This window comes from Melanaphis sacchari, unplaced genomic scaffold, assembly GCF_002803265.2.
Source record: "Melanaphis sacchari strain LSU unplaced genomic scaffold, SCAv2.0 Contig221_pilon_pilon, whole genome shotgun sequence".
Classification (NCBI taxonomy): Eukaryota; Metazoa; Arthropoda; class Insecta; order Hemiptera; family Aphididae; genus Melanaphis; species Melanaphis sacchari.
The window spans coordinates 560729-577160 of record NW_020271098.1 but is presented as its reverse complement, the minus strand read 5'-3'; the positions used below and the strand labels follow the sequence as shown (position 1 = coordinate 577160).

The 16432-nt window shown below is 23.9% G+C and overlaps 2 protein-coding genes across 4 annotated transcripts; one reads left to right on the top strand and one right to left on the bottom strand.

Moving 5' to 3' along the window:
• Positions 1 to 98: 98 nt before the first annotated feature.
• On the bottom strand, positions 99 to 6078 carry LOC112594137. 2 transcript variants are annotated; one of them, XM_025338785.1, is made up of 5 exons: positions 6035 to 6078; positions 5775 to 5841; positions 3739 to 4073; positions 1828 to 2809; positions 99 to 275 (listed from the first exon to the last, which is right to left on the bottom strand). In XM_025338785.1, exons 3-5 carry the CDS (start codon positions 4066 to 4068, stop codon positions 187 to 189), a joined length of 1401 nt encoding a protein of 466 aa, XP_025194570.1. In that variant the 5' UTR covers positions 4069 to 4073; positions 5775 to 5841; positions 6035 to 6078; the 3' UTR covers positions 99 to 186. The 2 variants fall into 2 exon arrangements, with proteins under 2 accessions (XP_025194570.1, XP_025194571.1); XM_025338786.1 differs by lacking the exons at positions 5775 to 5841; positions 6035 to 6078 and adding an exon at positions 4644 to 4822.
• A 1918-nt stretch (positions 6079 to 7996) lies between these two features.
• On the top strand, positions 7997 to 15530 carry LOC112594217 (protein Mdm4-like). Of its 2 annotated transcripts, none has more exons than XM_025338898.1 (6): positions 7997 to 8469; positions 10498 to 10548; positions 10662 to 10814; positions 12106 to 12230; positions 12751 to 12921; positions 15093 to 15530. In XM_025338898.1, exons 2-6 carry the CDS (start codon positions 10500 to 10502, stop codon positions 15480 to 15482), a joined length of 888 nt encoding a protein of 295 aa, XP_025194683.1. In that variant the 5' UTR covers positions 7997 to 8469; positions 10498 to 10499; the 3' UTR covers positions 15483 to 15530. The 2 variants fall into 2 exon arrangements, with proteins under 2 accessions (XP_025194683.1, XP_025194682.1); XM_025338897.1 differs by having other exon boundaries at positions 7998 to 8469; positions 12106 to 12233.
• Positions 15531 to 16432: the final 902 nt, after the last annotated feature.

Genomic DNA, 16432 nt, shown 5'->3' with positions numbered 1-16432 from the left:
AATATAAAATATATTTCTATTAAAAATGTAGATTACTAAATAAATTAATAATCTACAGTTACATTACACATAAAATAAAAATATGTGAAAAAAAAAATTTAAGTTATTGAAAATCATAGATGTGTAATCTGCGTAATAAAATAACCATTGAAATAAATTGATTAATTATGGTGTATTGAAGCTAATTCAATTGTTGATATAGATATCTTCAACTGTCTTAATGCATCTATTTCCAGAAAAAAATTCATTAACTCCATTGGCTACCGTATTTTCATCTAAACAATTTAATTTTAAAATAAAATATTAATATAATATACCAGAAACATGCATTTTTAATGAAATAAATAATACTTTTCAAAATTAATATCATGAATATATACCATTTATTCACTAATTTAGGGATCACTTGATTTCTTGGGTAGAACAAATTATATCAATGGTGTCAAAAGGACATTTTTTTGGGATAACCCACCTACAATTTTTGTGACGGACGAGTTGAGATGGTGGTTGTGAGTTAATTGATTTTACAAAGTACCGTGTTTATCACATATGTTACTATTTGAATTTAATAATAATTTTCGAATATAAATACTGTTTTGAAAAAATATGATGGTGGGTGAATGTATTTGATTAAAGTGCACCCTTGTGGTTCAAAAAATATATGATGCTACTGATTTATATTGAATCAAGACGTTTTTTAGAAACTAGCACCCCAGTATACATTTATAGGAATATGCATGGTACAATTTAAATTGTTTTTAAATATCAACAGTTTTTGTAAACTATACTTGAGTAAGACTATTTTTTACGTTATTTTAACTAAACACCAACCAGTTCTAAAATTAAATAACTGAAAAAGAAATACTTTAAATTAAATATTTGAAATTTTTTTTCCAATCTATTAAAATGAATAAAATCATTCATATTTACTATTTTTTAGATATCTTTTAATAGTAAAATGTTCTTGTAGTTAAAATTAAATTATAAATAGTATCTTAATTGTCACAATTACTTAATAATAATAATTATTCAAACTAAAAATGTTAAAAACTGTTAAATTTTCAACATTTAATAAATTTAAAAAAAAATGTATTTACAATAAAATTAAAATCACAATCAGCTAATTTTGATTTTAGATGCATTGTAGTTAGGTCAAAATGATAAAAAAAATAGACTTATGCAAATATAGTATCAGAAACAACTGTTTATTTAAATACCCACTAGTTTGTAAAAAAACATTCAAATTCAATCCAACATTATCCAGCTTAGAAATTACATTTTTCTTAAATTGCTGTACATAAGATAACATGATTTATATTAAAGATATAATGTACAAATCTTGGAAATGTATGTTGTAACTGCAGTATAATACTAGTATACCATTTTAGTGGCCACATGCCTAAATTTTTTTTTAATTTTATAAGACTATAATTAACTAACCAATTATATAATTTAGTTTACATAAATTGTAATAACAAAATATTTAAAAAACATAACAAAGTTACTATTATTTTTGAAGTTTATATAATTTTATTTTTAAAACTAAATTGAATTTATTTTGGTTGTGTTTATGGGATACTATTATACCACATAATATAAACATGATTTAACCTTCCAACATTTTTAATCTTACAAGTTCATATACGTGTTTCTGAAATTATAATTTTTTATTTTGATTTGTTTTTACTATGTTTATTTATACAGGCACATTCAAATCTAGTTGTAGTATTTACCAAATAGATACTTTTTTGTATTTTATTAAATAAAATAAAGTTTTAATAAAACTTAATAACTAAATAAAACAAACTTCACCTAAGAAAAAATTACCTGGGTCATATGATCGATCCATAAGATTCTTAGAGATTAATTTAGCAAGATTTTTAAACAACTGTCTATTGATACGATTTGCTTTGTAATAAGGTGTCATAAATTCAACAACCATTTTTACAATCCTTTTATGTGCTATAATACGTTCTTCTTCTTCAGACAATGGATCACATTCATAAGAATGACTATATCCAAACAAGTCTTTAAATTTCTGGTTCAGTCTTATTTGTAGTCTTTGAGGCAATTCATTCATACTGCTTCGTAATTGATATGATTTGGCTACTCGTTTACTTTTAACTTTGTCTATAAGAATTTCATTTATTTTGTCAGGTCGTATAACACTAGGACTTATGTTAATTGGTTTAGTTAATTCGGTTGAATTCTCTATAGATTTATTATTTTCAATTGCTAACCCTAGTGAAATTAAACGTTCTTCTAATTTTGGAGATTGTTGTTCATATTCAGGAGAATCTTGAAGATCTCTTAATAATGCATTAATACTTAATATATCATTTGAAGCGGAATTTTCTTGTTCACTTTTTTTTTGCACATTTTCAAATTCAGAAGATTCATACTTATAATTTACTTCCATATAGGCATCAGAAGAGGAATTTGAAGAACAAGATGATTTTAATAAAGAATTTAAATTATTAAAGATATTTGATTCAGAGATCTTAGATTTTACATTATAGGAACTAGGAGTTAAATTAGGTTTATTTACCAGATCTGTATTAACTTTAATAACAGGAAAGTTATTAGTTAAATTATTTTCAGGATTTGTCCATACTTCAGTCTGTGTTGATGTTATTTTATTACATTTTTGTTCAGTATTAACACTTACATCAATACCTATTGAATTGTTTGTTATATTCTTAGCTCCAAAAAAATTATCACACAATGGTATTTGATTGTTTGACTCAATAATAAGCTTAAGTAAATCATATAGCATTGAATTTTTTGTGCAAGTCTTGACTTTATTAATCTAAACAAATATAAAAAAAAACATTAACTATTAATCATTGTTAGAATAACTATCTATCTAATTACTGTTTACAGTGGCGTGTTGACCGTGATTTTGAAGGGCAGATGCCCGATCATTTTTAAGGGGTGGGTGCTGGGTTGGTGGGTACTGGATTTAGTAAGAAATATTATTATACAAGACTACCTGACTACATCATCTGAATTAATTTGTTATTTAATAAGAATAATAACTTCAATAGTTATAATTATGCTAAGAAAAGCTATCTAATAGTATACCTACATATTATTAATTACACATTATACTACAGTGTACATTCTACGAATAAGCAATAAATTAAAATAAGAAATTATAGTATTATGCTAGTGACTATGAGGGCATCGGCATAGGCATTCCGGCATAAGCATCTTGAGAATATTATATTATTGCGATATAATCTATTTTTAGAATCATAAACTCGGAAATATCCAGGTTTCAGCCGTTTGTAAAATAAAGTAATTTATATTGATTTAATAAAGGCACTTTTTTGTTGTATATAGTATGGCACATGGGTCATGGGTAGCGGGTACTGTGTAAGAATTAAGGGGTGGTAGGTTATTCAAAAAATGAATTGCCCGATAAAATATTTCACTTCGCCACGCCACTGACTGTTTAATTAAATTTAAATACTTTTTTCAACTATCTATGTAGCTTTATTCTACCTAATGATCATAGTTTATTATTCATTTACCACAATTGGCACAATCAATCTAATTTACCAAATAGAGGCTACATTAAGTTAACGTTGGCATAAACATAATAGTATACCTAACACTTAATTAATATTTTATTATAATTTAAGAATTTAAGTAAAGATAATCAACAGTTATAGATATAAATATAGACAATATGTTTTAAATTAATAAATAGTTATATAAAAATAAAAAACATACCAAATTAGTCATGCTTTTGCGATAAATACTAGCAATCATACATCGTCTTAAAGCTTGCTTTTCTAATTCAGCCATACATATATCAACACAATGTTGAATCTGATTAAGAGGTTTATTTTTGTAACTTTTAGTAACATCTAAATTATTGAGCAATGTTTGATGAAGATGTTTCAAGTATTGAGTTCTAACCAATTCACATAATACGTCCAAGTCTTCTAAATCATCATCTACATCCCATGGACTTTTAGGTAAGTCAATGTTCCAAAATGGAACTTTAGATGATATATTCTCAAATGAACCAAAAATATTAGACTCAACATTTAATGCCATTTTACCTAAAATAAATTTATACTATTATATCTTTGTTATAATTCTTAAATAGCTAATGTTTAAAGCAATACATTAAAAAATAGGATGGACTTATAACTAGTTCAATTTTTGTTTTAACTTTACCTGAAAATATGCTATCAATCAAAAAAAAAAAAAAACCATTTATATACCCAAGTATATAAATGTATAAGTTCATTTTAATTTTAAATAATCTGACTTTTTTCTGTGAAATGTTTCCAGTTTAACCAGTAATAATTATTGTAATATCAGTATATGTATTAATCTCCGTTAACAGTTTTTTTAAAGCTTGTTATGTTATATTATTTTGGCAAATATGGTGCAAGTTGATTATTACTGAATTTAAATAGTTAGGAACTTATACAATACTTATTTAACAATAAGAACAAATTAATATAATCAACTTGTATTAGATAAGTATTAGTTAATAATTGTAACATCCAAGACCCAAGTCCAATACATAAGTATTCATCTTATTTTTTTTTTTTTTAATTACTATAGGTATATTTTTTACAGTCCTGAAAAATCATTTATACTAATTAGATTTTAATACCTACCATGCTTTAATGGATAGTTGGTAATTAATAATTAATGAAACAAAATTTAAAAACATTAATGACAATACAATATTACATTTTAATTTTTAGTGTTTTTACATGGTCATAAACTTATAACTTATAAATTATAATCAGTATTCACTATTCGGTGAGACCACGCAGCGTTACTGTCTGACTACTCTGACTGTCTTAATAATGAATTAATTGTTATCAAATACCGAAATCAAATTCAACTTTTTCAATTGCTTGCAATTGAGCGATATGAAATACACTCGTTTTGTATCCACTAGATCGCATCAACGGCCTCTGCAAAGGCGCGAATCAGCGAATGTCGTATGTTAAAACACTTAAAACAAATAGTCGAAATTTGTGGCAAAGGGCGTTTTAGCGAATGTTTTTCAATTATGTTTCTTAATGTTCGGTTATGCGTAATTGTTGGACTTTGGGATGGGGTGCTTTGAAAACAAATCGAAATTTTGAAATTATATCTGTAGACTTAAGATAATTTAACAGTCTTGAGTTGATAACTCTTTCAAAACTTATATAGATAGAGAAGTTAATAACCTAATTGGTTATAGCTGTCCTGATATTTTTTATAAGAATTATTATGATTTTCTTTTTCCAGTTATGGAAAAAAGCGCGTTCAAATGAGAAGTTATGAACAATATAAAAATGACTGCTAAATTTGGTAATTTTTTTAACAAGAGATTTACAGTCGTGACCAAATAATTTTTAACTAGGCATTACAATCAATTTCGCTTTTAACGATCTTCAAAAAACCCAGAGAATTTGATCGTTGTAACAGAACTTCGTTAAATTCGACTTATAACAAGTAAGTAGTAACTACACATAAGATATAAAACCAACCAAATACATTGCTTGGAATCGTATTACCCGGAATATCGTTACATAGGTACGGCACCGTAATAAGCGAATTCGATTGCATTTTGATGATAAATTAATTTCGTTAGGAGAAACAAACTTTAATGAATTTTGAACTTAATAATTCAGTGATTTAAGGATTTAATCGACCCTAAGATTATTAAGGTAATTTACAAATTGATTTATAGAAAATATGTCCCGTAGAATTTTCGAAAAAACTGCATTTTTCTGCATTAAATTTATACTTACCATGTAGGACAGAGACGGATTTAACAATTTGCCGATTCTATATCAAATAAAATTCACTATCCTTGTCCTAAAAAAAAAAGACATATATTAGGTACTAAATAGTAAATACTAAATACCTATCTTTAAATAAATTTATGTATATTTTTATTCAAGTTAAGTTTGAAAATAAAAAGTTTCGATCCAAGTATAATACCAGTTGCTATATATTTTTATAAAGTAAAAATTTATATAAGAAAAACTTGATAAAATCGATAACTTACGCGCACGTTACTTATTGGAGGGCGGACAACTATCAACTAAATTCAATTATAACTTATAAATGGAATCAAATTGTAAAATAAACAATGTAATATTAATAATATTATTATTTATATGGCACGTGGTGAACCCGTAGTCCGTACTGATTACGATCTCAATAAAGCAAAAGTTTATATAATGTTAAGTGTATTATATCTTTAAATTATATAAACGATTAGATAAGCTAAAATAAAGCACAACTGTCATCGTCATTAACGAATTCCTAGGAAAAAAAATAATATATTACTTTACTAAAAATAAACAAATACAAAATTCAAATACAACGATCAATATGATGAAATGGTAAAATAAATTAAAAATTATCTAAGTTCATAACATAAAAACAAAATAAATATCCAATATAATTCTGTCATCTACACTCCTATGCGGCCGCAGAGTTCGTAGTGCCTTAAATCCTTCCCAGGTGTAGGAGTGCGAAAAGAAGATATAAAATTGTTTTATGATCAAGTTATCTATCCATGACTTTTCGTAAACTAGACTATAGTGTCACAATGATGAATGTTTGACAAGAACTTGGTATATTTTACGCGGAAGTTTACAGGGCAGTTTACACTTTTATTATAAGCTTAATCAAATATTTTTTTTTACCACGTGGTTTCCTTGATTTTGCCAAACGCGCTTAGCATTATATTATTTCTGTTGAATTAGTGATAGTTGGTTGAAGTAAAGCACTGTGACAACTTTGAAGGTGTAGTGTTTGAGTACGCCTATATAACATTAGTAACAATTTCAGTGAAATGTTTAACAATTTTTTCTACTATTTAATGAGTAGGTTTATTTTTAAATTATTATTTATATAGTTTAAAGTGGTGTCACCGGACGCCTTCTTCTCTCAAGTCTACATGTCTTTTGTTTTCATTTTAAGCCCTTCATAATTTGCTTATTGTATAATAATAATGTATACAGATTGTAAATATTCTTTAAATAAAAAATAAAAAAAATAATAATATAGTCTGAGTAAATTTGGTTTCCTTTTAAATAGTGAATTAATATCGATCGATAGAAATTATAAAATTGTGTTAAGAATCCTATGACTCACTTTAGAGTCATAATAAATTAATAACCAATAGGTATATTTCGCAATAATTTAGTAAAGTAAGATATTCTTTTTTTTTAAAAGACCATGTCGCCAAGACAGAAATATTAAAAACAAGCAGTAGTCAGTCGTATGGAAGTCATAGATTCATTACATACTGTGTTAAACCTTTAATAGTGTATAAATGAAATATTTTTTAATAATTGATTAAATTAATAAACGATTCAAATATACACAGGTACACAGCACATATTAGTGTTTGAAGTATCTCCCTATTTTAACGAACTCTTTTTTTTCAACATACTCAATGCCCAATGGCCTTAACCGGACAAGTATAACAATTGTAATGGAAAATTGTTGATTTGACTAAGTTTCGAGTTTAATACGGAGAGTGAGAGATGTTTCTGTACAATGTTTTACTGAATTAATTTGATTAATAAAATATCAAAAATGTCGAGAAATCTATTAGTCTAATAGTATCTGCTATATAGAAAATAAGTTTGTTTGCTTGGTACAGATAGTGATATAACTGATATAAGCAGGATCAGATATGTATATTTTTTGTGTTTTATTACCGTTTGGATTTATAATACAGCATCTCCAATTAGTATATTTTGAATTTAAATCCTCGGCCGACAGCCATAATAATGTTATTTTTAAGATTCATTATCATTAATTTTTTTTAATTTAAATATTGTAGCCATAGAATAAATATTAATTATTCTGTGATTGTAGTCCGTTAACTGATTATTATCGGTGTATCGCAACTGGTGATAATAAAATGTTCATGGAAAATTTTTTTGAAAAAGAAAAGATGTTAACATGCGTGGTGTACTGTACCTACTGAATTGTTATGAATCGTGTCAATAGTGATATTGTGAAGTAGTGAGTGTGAATAACTGAATTCTGAAGTAGCGATGTGGTAGGAATAGTGCTTAATGGAACTAGTGGGAGAAGTAAATTAAGTGTTTAATAAATAATAATTATCATTTTCTAAATAGTAAATAGTAAATACTATAAAAATAAATACCAATAATTCCATAGAAAAACGTGTTGAGGCTTATATCTATTCCGGACACCGTATTATTCCGTCAGCAATGATTGTTATTTGTTAATGGTTAATTAATTAATTTTCTCTTTTAACTATGGTCTGCTGTATATCTGTATCTCACTCTCAACGTAATGTAATAAATCGCACTAAAAACATGTTATTTTGTGTTGTGTTTTCTTGAAATTTTTTTGCTGCCTAAATGTCAAAATGTCTACAATAAATATCTCCAATTATTGGATTCATTGATTAGGTTCATTTTACTGCTTGATTTGTAGGTAGTATTTTCCGAGGTAAGTTTTATTTATTTATTTATTTATTTATATTGATTTTATTACAAGGTATTGTATTTGGTTCCTGTATGGACCATTAGTAAATTATATACTTTACTCTAAATTATTTATGAATGTTTGCAATATAATTATTGAGTATGTCTGAAAATATTTGAAATAATGTATTGGCATATATAAATATATTAGTATGGATTTTGAATTAATTTTTACAATATTCATTAGTAGGATATGCATTTTAATAATGCTTACTATATGTTTGTTTAATTAAGTATGAATTAAACAACTACCTATTTTTAAATTTAGCTTTTAAAATATAGTAGATACTGTAAAATACCTAGGTACTGTTCATTTAAGTAAATATTATTTTAATAATTTATTACTCTGAAGTAAATACTGTTAATAATTAATAAAAATTAAAAGTTTAAGACATTTATTTTATTGATAAATTATTAGGACAATAGGTATTTTATTTTCTTAAAAGTTTTTAGGTTATTAAGTTTTATCATATCTTATATTCTACATTTTCATTAACTTAATGATTTATATTATCAAATATATAATTTTAATTATTAATTAGGTACATTTCAGTAGTTAATTAGTCATTAGTCATTATATTTTAAAACATATTTTATGTATAATATTGAAAATAATATTGTTAAGTTATTAAGAAAATAAAAACAAAAATTAATTTTACATTCCATCCAAGGAGCAGAAATAGGGTGGTGGGAAAATAAGAAAGTACTCATAAAGCGAACAAAAGTTTTAAGAGTTTAGATGCTGAAAAGTACTTGTAATTAAATTTGGTACATTTATAAAGAATTAAGGTTGAATTAATTTATATTGATAAAAAAAAAAAAAGAAACACTGATTATCTTAAGTGTAGAAAAGTAAAAGTAAGTGAACTTTGACTTTCTGATAAAGGTATGCTTAGAACATACAGCTTTAAAATCATCACCCTTAGATTTATGCTGTATATGGTTTGATAGTTCTTATTTTGTATTAGTCAATCAATATTTGCAGTATAAAATCATTATTTTAGCCGTTTTTTATTGAATTGAATGTGGTGAAAATTTGTAGGGACCAAAGCTTGATGCATTTATATTATTATTATTATTATTTTATCTAATACATTACACTTCTACTACAGAAGTATTGATGGCATAACTTTTAAATTGATCATAAAAATGTATTGATCATAGCCACTGGCATAATATTATTTCACTTGCTCCATATCAAAATAATTTGTTAGCTAATAACTTGATAGCATTTATTATTATCTATATTAATCAATAGTTTTTGTAGTTAAATGCTAAGAAGTAAATGTCAATGAATAGTATCTGTTAAAATCTTAAATTTTCCCATCAATTTCAAAATAAATTTAATTAAATTTTCAAATAAATGTTATGTCTAATATCATTTTAATTCATATGGAATATTTGTTGACTAATAAGACAGTCTTTTTTTTCTTTTTTTTTTTTTTGGTTTGGTTCAATTAATTTATAGAATTCTTTTAATTTAATAATTTTAGACATTTTATTTTTTATTTTTCAAATTTTATATTATCTTTTATTAGTTAAAAAAAAAAAAAAAAATCTATAAGTAATCAAGTTATAGATTTTAATTAAAAGATTAAGTAAAAAAAATAAACTTTTCTAGTTTGTTCAAAAAAATTGCACCTCTGGTGACTATTAACTATTTTACTGTGAGTTTCAATATTTTTACTGCTTTATTGTTTTTAACTTAATAGATATAATTTATTGATTGGATTACTGTGCAGAGATATGCTGAATTATAGGAAAAAATATATTGTCTTATATGCATAAAATGTTTTTATTTGATATGAATTTATTATCTTCACATTCAATTGAAAATTAAGAGATAGATAAGTTTGTTAATATCAAAATGTTTCCAGATAATTTGAGTTAATTATTTCTAAAAGTTATATTTTATTGTGTAACTTTTTAGCAGTATATTTTTTGTGATCTGCTAAAAACTCAAATAATTTTCTTAAATTAAAATTAATTTCAGATATGCCTCCCCAAACACTTAAAAGACCTACAGAAGATGTTTATAATAGTGGTACGTACACTGTACAATCTAAAGAGAGTTTGTAATTCCCTAGGAATCAGTTTATTTTAGAGTTATTTAGTTTAAGTTTAAGTATAATATAATTTGTTTCGATTTACTTATAGATGATGAATATGACATGGGTGATACATGGGTTAACAAAAAAAAGTCAAGATATTTGTATACATACAAATTAAAATCACCTGATGATTTATTTGAAAATATAAATGATTCAGATCAATCTGAAAGTATTGATAGTACCCAATCCAAAGCTACAAGTAATAATTTTTTTTAAAATATTTAAGTTGACTCCTAAATTTAACTTAAATATTTGACGTGAAGTGTTAAAATTGTATGATTTAATATAAATAATATTTCTATTAATTTAAGTTTTAGTTAATATTATTAGATGTTAAAAACAAATTATAATTTTAATTCATTAACCTATAGTCCGGATTAAGGGAAGTAAATTTAGTAATAGAAGAAAAAAAATTGATGGTTTGGTTTATAAACAATGAATTGCTATGTTATATGTCTGTAACAAAACAAATTTAATTTTTCAATTATTTGTTGAAATAATATATGATTGTTTAAAGTATTTAATATTACTATAATTTGAAAATCTTTTTAAAAAATATAAAAATATGCATTTTATATTTAGTTTACAACTTTTAAGATTAAGAATAAACAAAAAGTAAGACTGTTTTAAAAAAATTATTGGTTACTAATAATTTTATAACTTAAAATATTTAAATAATAAAGTAATTTTAAATTTTATAGTGTAATAATAATCACCCAAACCTCTACTTCAACTTTCTTTGTACACCTAAATTTTTAAAAATGCCAGTCCTTCTTTGATTAAAAAAATAAATATTCTTCTGTAATAATTAGTCTTAATCCGGGCTTTACCTATTAATTTTAATAATATAATATGTTAATTAATAATAAAATAAGATAAGTATTAGATTTAACGCTCAAAATATTTAAATTCGTATTGATATTTATTTTATTTATGCACATTTATATGCATACATATATTTATGTATGTATGTTAAATACATTATTTATGAGAATATTATATTGACAATACATGGATTATTTTTAATTGTTTTTGATTTGTATTATTATTGTTTTAAGTATTATTACAATATTAGTACAACAATTGAAAAAAAAAAACTATTGAATTATTTCAATAAACTATGATCATATTGATCAACTAATAACTGAATAAGTTTTGTCTTCAATACTTAGTTTTTTTATCCAACTGAATGTAATTAACTGAAAATTTTGATAATATAAAAAAAAATAATATTATGCTCAATCTGTTTTTATTTTATTTTAGTATTGAACGATAAATATTATAAATTATAAATATTTATAATTTATAATTTATTTCAATAAATATAGTTTTGATATGAAGAAGAATGAAACTTGGTTATACTTCTGGATCAAATACGAGTTAATATGTAACAGTTCATCAAAACAAAATAATTCTTGCACCACGTCAATTTTTAACTTTACTTTATATATTTTGTGTTTTAAGTATTAATTAACTCAATCTTTTTTTAGTCGAAGTAGGAGATATTCTTGATTTTTCATCTGTAACAAGTTGTCCAAGTGATTGTGATTGTGATAGTCAAAATTCTAGTCAAAGTGATAGCGACTATAAAAGTTCAAGTCAATCAGAAAGTGAGGTAGTAAGTATTAATTCTTATCATAATAATTTAAATTATTTTTAATCTTTAGATTCTTCTTCAATATTAACCCTAGATTACATGTGTTTAAAATATTCACGAGAATTTAGGCACACTGTGTTTTTGACCATGTATTGAAAATAATTTATATTTATTATAATATATATCTCATTAATATAATGTAATATTGTGTTTTCTATTACTGTACACAATATTATTTTATAATTAGAGAACACAGATCCGTAGATAATGTGTAGACAGAATGCTACAGAAAGTAGCGAAATAATTGTCTGAAACCTTATAGTTTTAAATATACATAACTCATAAGTATACTACATCATTATTTAAATTTTGATTAATTTCATGAAAAGTTTAAAATTTTAAACAAATTTTATAATATACACTATTTGTTTTATTAATTGTATGTTTTTTCAAAAAAAAATATTTATATTTATATTGATTAAAATATTTTTATACGTTTCTTATAACTAATTATTTTAATAACTTTGTTCATTTTTAGATTTCAAAAAACGATATCTTTCTTGAGGATGGTTATGTCCCTGAAGATACAGATTTACAAATATTTATTTCAGAGTCAAATTTCAAGTTTCCAGTAATTTTTAAAAATTGCTGTAAATGCCAAAAACCAAATTCCAACCATTATTTTCAATATTGTAATCAGTGTTTTAAAGTAAGTAATATTATAAAATTAAACATTTTTTCTTTCTTAAGAGCACAATAACAATATGTGATCTGAGATTATTTACATGAAAATTTGATGGTAGAAGTCAGTTATAATACTACTTTTTGTTTTGTTTTTTGTATATTTCTTCATTTTCAGTTTTATGGGGATTTTCAGCCAATGTAAGAGTAGCTAGATTTTTTAAAAAAGGTTCAGATGAGAAAAAAATATGTTTATAAAATTAACTTGTTAATATTTGAAAATAATAAACTTAAAAAAAATAATTAGAACTTAGAATTTTAATATAATTTTTTAAATACATTTAAATAATTATAGATTAATAGATTTTAACAAAAAAAGTTATGGTCAAAATATCCAATGGACAAAAATGTTAACGCCAAAAAAGGGAAGGAAGATAACTACTTTATCATTGAGGAAGCCATTGTATATATCTATTATAATTGAATTTAAAGATAAATCATAACACATATTAAACGTTTCTGAATAAAGAAAATCTGTTAGTCTATATTTTGTAATATATTTATATTGCTATTAAATCAATTTATTTTACTATTTATTTTAGTAGGTTGAATTAATTTTGACAAAAATTGTATCATTTTATATATAAAATATAATAATACAGTAGAATCTTATTAATCTGACACATAATTGTACCATAATACTGCCAAAATATTGAAAAAACTAGATATACAGTAAAACCTATTTTATGCGAACCCTTGATAAGACGGATTCCTGTTCTGTAACAATTTTTTATGGTACCGGTAGATTTCTATAGTTTAACATAGGATTAAACCATTGATAAAACGGAACCTGTTTTACGTGAAACGGAAAGCTATATTTTGGTCCCGTAAATCATATATACCTTTAACAAACGGAAAAACACATCATAAAATGAACAAAAATATTTTTTATGCCTGCATTTATTTTGCTACTGAACAATTATTAAGGTCAGCGATTAATATGTATCGATAGATAACTAAATTTTATCTTGATTTTATAAATTAGCGCTTATTATTGTCACCGTAGTCGAAGTTTACCTGTTGTTTCGTATTGTCTTACCTACTTGTTCTCACAATGTCTAAAATTTGTTTAAGTTTAAATGAAAAAATAAAAGTCATTGAAGAAAGTGAAAAAGGAAATAGTGTTATTATAATTATTTACTAAAAATTCAAATTTATTGTGGCCTATGATATTTATTAATTTTTAATATTGACCGGAAAATGTTACAACTTTAATCGTGCAGTATATCGTAACTCTATAGTACGGAATTTTCTGTTTTATTCAGTTATAAGGAAACCTGCCTAAAACAGAAATTTTTATTGGTCCCGTGCAATCCCACACAAGACAGGTTTTACTGCACATACAAAAATCGGATGAAAATTTAAATTTATTTATTTTCATTACACTTTTATTAAATTAATTGTGCACTGTATAAATATATTAATTCTTATCATCAATAATTTTATAATTTTTATAGTCATTCCAACAATATTGGATGATTCAATTACATTAAATTGTTGAGTTTTTAATGATAATCCAAAAATAAAACTATAGTTAGATGAGGTAAAAATATGCCAAAATATCAAAGTTTTACTGTATTTGTAAACATTTCTAGTTTACTGTAACTTATAATTTTAAATTAAAACAAAATAATTTAAATTGTTATTTTTCATTCATATATCTAATTTTATCCAAATTTTAACTTGAAAAATTGTGTTTTTATATTTTTTTGTTTCATTATTCAAAAACATCGTATTAAGTTTTCAAACCTTTTAATTGGGTGAAATTTTTGTTATCAATATATTTTATTAAATAAAAAACAAAATTTTTAATTTTAACTGTCTATAAAGATATTAAAAAAAAGATCAAAGTATAAGCATTAACTAAAAAATCTACTTTGCTACCAGAAAGTATCTCAAACTTTAAAAACTATGTGTGACCATCATTGACATGATGAAATTCTATCAATAAATTAATTTATCATTCATAAAATTCCAAAGGGTTTACATTAAGTTTAAAAATTGGCTAATTAGGAAACTAGTAACTACATTAGTTATTAATGAGGTACTATTGGGCACTTATTACATAAATAACTATAGAAGACAAGAATACAAACAAAATATATTATTTTTAATTTTCAATTATTATTATTTTTCTAGCATCGGATGCAATTAATTGAGAGTACATCAAATCCAAAACCAAAGAGCATCAAACGTTTATATAACATGCCCAATCGCACAGAAGAAAATTATTTACCTAAAGATTCTCAAGAATCATCTTCGACCTCAAATTCTCAAGAATCATTGAATTCTTTAGGTATATCTGGCTTATGTTTGTCTCAAGACAATACACTTGATAATACATTTGAAAACACTACAAATTCTTGTAATGTTTGTTTTTTGAAACCTAAAAATGGTATTTTTAACCACGGAAAAACGGCACATGTATATTGTTGCTATACATGTGCCAAACATATATGGAGTAGGTCGGGCAAATGTCCTATTTGCAACTTGAAAATTAGATATGTTACAAAAGCAGTCCGTGTTTAATGTTATTTTAGTTTAATTTTATCACCTATGTTTATTTTTATAAATGTATACTTTAAAAACTTATATTTTGAATATATATATTTATAATATTTAAGTGTCATTTTTGAATACCTATAATGCAATTTTTTTTTAAAGTTGTATCTTAATGTTTTATTAACCAGAAAATAAAGAGTAACAAATTTATATTATATAACGAAGTTACTATTAAACAAATATTAATCTAGATTAAACACAATAACCAAAAAAAGATAAACAAGTGGGGGCTCTGCTGTATATTAGGTATCAAGTGGATTACAATTATGGGTGTATCCATGTAAACAAAAAATGAGTGGAAACAATCTGTCAGCATAATATATCACTAAGTATATTTCATGATATATTTTTTCAATGTAGCTATTAAAGCCATTAGTTATAAGTTATAACTCATAGTTAAAATAATTTATGGTTTTCTATGAATAATGATAAAATGTAAATTACTGATTGTGTATAAAATACAATTCTTAGAAATTGGCTCTCTTATATATTTTAAGCATTAAAATAAATTATATTCATACAAGTGCTACAAGTAGGTACTGCATTAAATTATATTTGTATAAATTTGACTTCTATAGTTGTGGTTATTGCTTCAATAACTTTGACTATTACAAACTGAATTAAACTAGGCAAAGATTAAATTTGATAACTTTTAAGGTAACCATGGTTACAAAACAATTATTTTAATAACAATTTAAAATTTACATAAAAGTTCTTGTTTTTTCTTAATTTTCTATTTGTTTTTATCGAATATAAACAATTTTTTAGAATTTTAACCTTTTTAAACTACAAACTATGTTCAATTTGTTATTCAAAATACCCTCAAAAGTTTTTTTTGACTACTTACCGTGTACATACACAAATAGAAAAAAAAACCTCATTGTGAAATTAATACATTTATTTTACCGCTCAGAATC

What these genes read in the sequence shown, in the direction of transcription:
- LOC112594137 (XM_025338785.1), bottom strand. Translation starts at nt 4,068, where the DNA reads ATGGCATTAAATGTTGAGTCTAATATTTTTGGTTCATTTGAGAATATA. An exon ending in GCAAAAGCATGACTAATTTG is followed by an intron (nt 2,810 to 3,738) that starts GTATGTTTTTTA and finishes ATATTTGTTTAG; the next exon opens with ATTAATAAAGTCAAGACTTG. An exon ending in GGATCGATCATATGACCCAG is followed by an intron (nt 276 to 1,827) that starts GTAATTTTTTCT and finishes TAAATTGTTTAG; the next exon opens with ATGAAAATACGGTAGCCAAT.
- LOC112594217 (XM_025338897.1), top strand. Translation starts at nt 10,500, where the DNA reads ATGCCTCCCCAAACACTTAAAAGACCTACAGAAGATGTTTATAATAGT. An exon ending in TACCCAATCCAAAGCTACAA is followed by an intron (nt 10,815 to 12,105) that starts GTAATAATTTTT and finishes ATCTTTTTTTAG; the next exon opens with TCGAAGTAGGAGATATTCTT. An exon ending in GTCAATCAGAAAGTGAGGTA is followed by an intron (nt 12,234 to 12,750) that starts GTAAGTATTAAT and finishes GTTCATTTTTAG; the next exon opens with ATTTCAAAAAACGATATCTT.